Source organism: Zerene cesonia, unplaced genomic scaffold (assembly GCF_012273895.1).
Source record: "Zerene cesonia ecotype Mississippi unplaced genomic scaffold, Zerene_cesonia_1.1 Zces_u003, whole genome shotgun sequence".
In the NCBI taxonomy this organism is placed as follows: domain Eukaryota; kingdom Metazoa; phylum Arthropoda; class Insecta; order Lepidoptera; family Pieridae; genus Zerene; species Zerene cesonia.
The window spans coordinates 1,681,249-1,688,019 of NW_024045133.1; the positions used below are offsets into that span (position 1 = coordinate 1,681,249).

Consider the following 6,771-nt stretch of genomic DNA (forward strand, 5'->3'; position numbering starts at 1 on the left):
AATTTATGTCTATTAAATTAAAATATATTTTTTATTTATTTAAAATTAACAACTGTAGTTATTTATTTTTTGCAATTAAAGCGACTGTTTTTATAAAGTCCAGACGTTTATTTTGTTTTCAGTTATTTTTCCATATGTATGTAGCAGTTAAGCTTGAAAAAACATGAAAATCGCTTCAGCCTTACTTATGTTATTTTGTAAATTACATGCGACTATGTATGAGATATTATTGTAACAGGGTCACTGTTATAACATCCATTTTATATCGAAAAAGTAAAGTATTAAATTTAATAGTCTCGTTCTATTCCTAAGTGATAAAAATACGTTATAATAATTAATAATGTATTGATTTGAAAAAATTGGTCTAATGCGAATCGCTTTCGCGATACCCGTTCAAGTAAGCTACAGAGCAACTGCGACAAGGTCACCCATCCAATTAAAGCGACGAAAAAATACATTTTTGAAATTTACAATACAGCAATGACTGTATAACCTGGTGACAGACAGATGATAGCGAAGTAAGGTAAAGCTCTCAGTAAGGGTCGTGACCGTTTTAGCCTGTGGATATCGAACCACAAAAAAAGTTTCATTGTGAAACATAATAAAATTCTGATGAATATTTGTTTTAAATGATATGTTATGTTTACTCCATAAGTGCACTTCATAAAATAAATTGTTTTTTAATTGCTAATGATTTTATTTTTCCCACCGCTTATTGGTCAAGTTATATTTACTAGCGATCGTATACGGCTTCGCTTGTATATCCTTGTATATGTATTGTATTCGCAAGTAACCAAAAGTGAAAGGATTTTTGAAATCAAACCAACAGTTCCCGAGATAGCGCGTTATTAAAACATTCTTACCATTAGTATAGATAAAAAGGATGGGACAAAAAATAAAAACCCAACATTTTATTATTAATTTATTTATCAATATAATAATATGTATATTATGTATAACTTACAGCCTTCTACCACGCCAGCCTCGGCTTATTTCAGACTTAGAGGAACAAATATTTCGAAAAAAATACACCTCATATTAATAAGACAGGTTGATCGGAACGCAAAACCTCGACTGACGAATAAAGCACGCTTATTTTTTAAAATTCTTAATTTAACTCCAAAGAATACACCTAAATTACTGACTATCTCACCTACCATCAGTATTTTACAAACAACCTGTTAGAAAATTAAAATCCAAAAAAGGTCAAATCAACAAAAAGAAATATCTGACACTGGAAATATACGTCGCGTTCCTAAAACATTTATTTTACACCACTTAATTGATAACAGCAACATTTTTTTTTGTATTTTCATTTATACAATAATCCTAAAAAATTTAAGTTTTTTTTTGTTTGTTTGTTTAAATCATCGTCTACTTTGGCGTTACCTTCGAAAGAAAATTGCAACAAATTACATAGGCACTGACTAACTTAAAAAACTTAACAAATCATCATAAAAAAAAGAAAATCGTCACGATGGAGTTTTCAATATTTGATATCTGGTTATTTTTAATTAGTATTCGTATCGGCAAGTTCATGACATAAAATTTTATATTAAAAACGTTCAGTAGAATCACAATGCATGCAATATTCACTAGCATTATTATGTATAGGGGCAACAGCCAATCAAATTAATCCTCCCAACATAGTCACATAAATATTAAATTATGCTTCATGCAATTTCTAATTTTATTTTTGCTTATGTTTGAAAACTATAATAAAAAGGTCTTAAAGGTTATTGCTTTCGAAATGTTCATGCTATATTAAAAACTGCATCATGACGGGCTCTCGATCGCTTCTCATCCTCACCATTACATTACACTAAAAAGAGGGGACGGTACGAATAAATGATTAGAAATTTCGCGCCACAGAAATCGCGATCAACCACAGATAATAAAACAACGACTATTCGCACTTTCATTTCATAAACAAACAGCCCATAAAATTTCGTTGTTAGTTTATCAATTATTCTAAAATATTATCTTTTAATTTCACTAGAATTTCACCTATACAATTAGTTGGTTATTTTGCGCGCGAAACGTCAATTTCCGAACACGATTTCTGTGACGGATTGGAATAATAAAAAAAAGAAATGCTAACGGTTTTAAAAATATATTAGGAACTATGTTATACATGATACAGAAGCGACCAAAGCGTTATAACCTAAAAAAAAATCAGGTGCGTGGGTGTAGTCTATGGTAACAGAGGGGAATTGGGTTATGTCAAAATTTCATATTGTCTTGCATTCCACGCACCGAATACAATTATTTTTAAAAAAGCATCCTTACATACTAGAAAAGAAAAAAAAGAATCATCGACACACCCTTATTATTTTTTTTTATATTAGTGCAATATACATAAAATTGCTTATACATTACATCGTTAAATTGTAATTACGCAATGTATCGATCAAAATGAAAGACGATTTATATTACGAGAAGTTATTCAAGGAAGTAACAGGACACCTAGTGAATTAACATTTTTTATATAAAAATACAAAGCGCTGTGAATAGAAACTTTGGCCTCACACATGAGAAGTATCTTCCACACGAAATTTACAATGTATTTGAAAAGAGAATAAAATTTTCAACTTTCGACTTTCTATGACATGTCATTTATTATCTGTTGACGAAGTTAAAATAATGTCCGATGCATTTACACTGTATCGTCTTTCACTTCGAACAATCCAAATGCAGTCAAATAACACGTATGAATTAAAAAAAAAAATCATATTGAGCAAGTTAGTGCCGTTGTTCGAGTGACACATCTATATTGTGTTGACAGTTGAAATGTCACTTGCGTTTTGGCGGGAAACATATTTGTATGAAAATTTATGTTTTAAAAACCGTTCCATTTCAGGCTTATCCTAAATTTATTAGAACTTGATTATATAAATATTTGGACATCGATACAATCAAATTTTATTAAATATCATAGAAGTCGAATATTTTACTCTATTAAGTTTTTCACCGATTCTTCGCAAACAACAACAACCGAAACGCCAATGCAGATATGCCACGCGAACCTCAAAACGTGATCAATACATATCTATACTTAAACTATGTGAACCTCGCAGAATATACAATAATTGAACCGTCCGTCCGTCCGTCACGGAAACATCACTACATTTTATTTCATTCACAGACAATAATTTCCGTTTAAATTTACGTAATTTCATACCGCAATCGACTCTAATAGAAAATCAACATTTCACAAACGTAATGATACTTATTGGGCTTGTGCATACATAAAAAATATTTTTAAAATGAACCTCAAAATTTAATCTGTTTTCGCTCGCCGTTGCTTAGCAACGTCATTGTTACTTGAATCCATACAATATCAGGCAAATAACATCATAGCGATGTAAGTTTTTGAGAAATCTAAGGTAAATCGTAATAAGGCGACGCAATATTTGCTGTTTAGGCCTTGTAACACACACGCTTAGTTTGTAGCAAGCGTAATAGCACCATAAACGAATCGACATTTAGAAATACATCTATCTCGTTTCAACTCGCATGTAATCATCATACCATCTCGCTCGCACACTTCGCAGCATCTCCATTTAAGCCATGCATTTGACTTTTGATTTTTAACTGGATTTATTTCCGTGACGGACACATTCCACACATACACGCATATAATATCTAAAAAAAAAAAAAACAAAAGTCCGTGTGCTTTACGTGTGGCAGTATTGCGTTGCGGGCGCCGCTACAGTTTCACCATATACGGTTCAGGAAATTTACTAAAACCATAACTACGATAACAATTGATGTAGTCAGTTAGTATGTGTGATAAATATTTTTTGTGCCGCTAATTCCAAAACCGGTACACGGCAACCGCGGACGACCGCAGAAATTACAACGAAAAAAAAAAACAACAACCTCTAAGCACTACCGAGAATTTTTTTTTTTTCAACTTTTTACAAATTTCGTCTATGTTATATATAAACATTACATCAGCAAACGGCCAGTCACTCCGACACGTTGCCGGAAGAGCTAAAGAGCTGCACGGAGGCGCTAAATAACAAAGTTTTTTTTTTTGCATTAAAATTATCTTATACGCTTTTCATTTTTTTCCCCCGCCATCGGAAAGTCAACACACTGTACATCGTTAGTTGGATATAGAGATCTAGCTCTGTCGTCTACACGAACGAGCTTCGACGCACCATAGACCGTAGACCATAGACAAGACAGGGACGAACAAATTTACACGGACCAACGACGGTGCCGCGGGTTCCCGCCAAAATTCGAATTTGACAGCTGACGTCACGTACGCCCGCCATCACGCCGGTGTTGCCATGCGACGCGTCAATTACATCTAATTGCATATGATTAAAATCACCGTAATTACGTTCATCCGAAATACATACAATTTGATATTCAAAGTACGTTTGCGAGAGCGCGGTTCGCACAAATAATTTCTCATCCGCGCTCTTGCAACTGTATCGGTCATAACATTATCCTTAGTTTAGACTATGCGCAGGAGCGGTAGTACGTTTAAAATGCTAGGGATTATCATTATATCGAATTTAATGTATATTACAATGTCAAAAATATATATAAATATATGTGAATATATAGATTGTCGTAAATACGTCACTATAGCTACAGAATGCGTGCAACGCGTAGCCTTATTGTCGATGCGTTTACAAGCTGTGGAAAGAGAGAAAAAAAAACATCCATTAGAAATTTATACTTCAACTTTTACAAACATAAAAAATTTATTTTTACACAATGAATATCTATGAAAATTATCAAAATATTTTATATATAAAAAAACAACAAAATATAAGTTACCAGCTATGCCTCATGGACGAACCCCGTGAAAAGAAAATATTTCTATATATTAGTACTCGAGTTATTCTGTTTCATAAGCTACATCACTACGAAATATCGTTAAAATCCCTTCAGCGGTTTTCAAGTGAAAGATTTACAAACATACATTTATCGTCACATTATACTTGATGTTCGCCCCGGTTTCGTCCGTGGTACATACATAGCCTATGTCACTCAGTGAAATGCAGCTTGTAAGGATTTTTGAAATCGGTCCAATATTTTTTTTATGAAAACATTTCACACATACATATGAAAAAACAAATGATTTCTCTTTCAAATATAAAAAAAAGTTAATAAAAATAATAAAGGGGAGTATAGGAGAATATCAATTGGATAGAACATTAATTCCATTTTTCATATAATAAACGCTACAATTACAAACAAAACTATGCTTCATAAATTCGACGAAACAATGTTATCCTCATTTTGTACATACACACCTACAAATAAACAAAAAAAAAAACCCCTCTCACCTATGCTCCGTCCACACACAGCCTGCAACCCCAGAGAACCGCAACCACGCCGCATCGTATCGTAAAAACCGGTTCCGAACCGGCAACCGCACACGGGGATAGACACGATAAGAGATGAGAAGAAGAAAGAAATAAACCACTTAACACTTTAGTGTTCAACACCTTAACACTAAAAAGTCCGATATTTATTTTTTAATTATTATTATTATCATCAATTTTTTTTTTATAATTTTTCCATTTTCGCGGGTATTTATGAAAATGCAACGTCCTATATATATATACGCGAACGGCTCAGTCGGTGCTCGCGCGTCACTGCGTGCGCGCCGCCAGCGCCTGCTTCGCCTCGCCGCCGGGCTCGCCTTTCGATTTCGGCGCTGGAAGGAGATGAGGTAATTTTGTTAGCTTTTCATAGAAAAATATCTATATATATAAGAAAAAATATCTACATGTAAAACTAACTTTCGCCCGCGGCTTTGCACGCGTGGAATTAGGATATTTACAAATAAAGTTTAGTTATCCCAAGGGAGCATTGAATTGGGATAAAATGTATCCAATCACCCAAGTCAGCTCTTAACCTGTATGTATACCAAATTTCATCAAAATCCGTTCAGTAGTTTCAGCGTGATTGACAAACATCCAAACAAACAAACTTTTACATTCTCCGAGATTCACACTTCACAATAATATAATAATACTAGTTGCGCCCTGCAGTTTTACAGGCGTAAGTCCGTATTCCATAGGAATATCGGGACAAAAAGTTATCAAGTTTGCCTATATGTTATTCCAGTTATCCAGCTGTCAACGTACCAAATTTCATAGCAATCGATTCAGTAGTTTTTGCGTGAAAGAGCAACAAACACACGCGCATACTTACAAACTTTCGCATTTATAATATTAGTAGGATATCCTACGGGATACGGACGGCGCAGTTAGTATAGTCTATTTTTCATGCAACTCGTGCGCTTTATGAATTACGCACATTATACAATAACTACAATCAATCGAGAGCTATAATTACATAACAATGAAAATATAAACAGGATGGCGCTGCGCTCCGTACGATTGCATCGCACTGTTATGATAATTTTAATAGCAGTAGTGACGATGATGATGATAATGATGATGATGACGAATAGATTATGAATAGATGACGATGATGATAATGATAGCGATGATTATGCATTGATGATGATGACGATGATGACGAAAAGATGATGATGATGATGATGATGATGAAGAGAAGATGATGATATACTAACGGCGCGTGCGCGTGATGGCGACGACGCTCTGCGCGCCGCACGAGCCCGCGCGCCCGCGCTCGTTGCCGGCCGGGACCGCCGCCCTGCGGACACAGTATATTGTTATAAACTTTGTATATATGTATATACCTACTTCGTGTTCGTAACGACAAACGTTAAAGGGGCAGTAGGGTGTCACTAAAGGTATTATGTGACGTAAGGGT

At 34.3% G+C, this 6,771-nt stretch overlaps 1 protein-coding gene across 1 annotated transcript in view; it reads right to left on the reverse strand.

Annotated features, from left to right (window-relative positions):
- Positions 1–4,030: 4,030 nt before the first annotated feature.
- The window catches only part of LOC119838460 (la-related protein 1), an 83,029-nt gene continuing 80,288 nt past the window's right edge, over positions 4,031–6,771 (reverse strand). The window contains exons 26-28 of the mRNA XM_038364407.1: positions 6,569–6,651; positions 5,310–5,683; positions 4,031–4,653 (exon numbers count right to left, since the gene is read on the reverse strand). Of these exons, the coding sequence (XP_038220335.1) occupies positions 5,619–5,683; positions 6,569–6,651 (148 nt within the window). The 3' untranslated portion in view covers positions 4,031–4,653; positions 5,310–5,618. The remainder of the gene's footprint in view (positions 4,654–5,309; positions 5,684–6,568; positions 6,652–6,771) is intronic.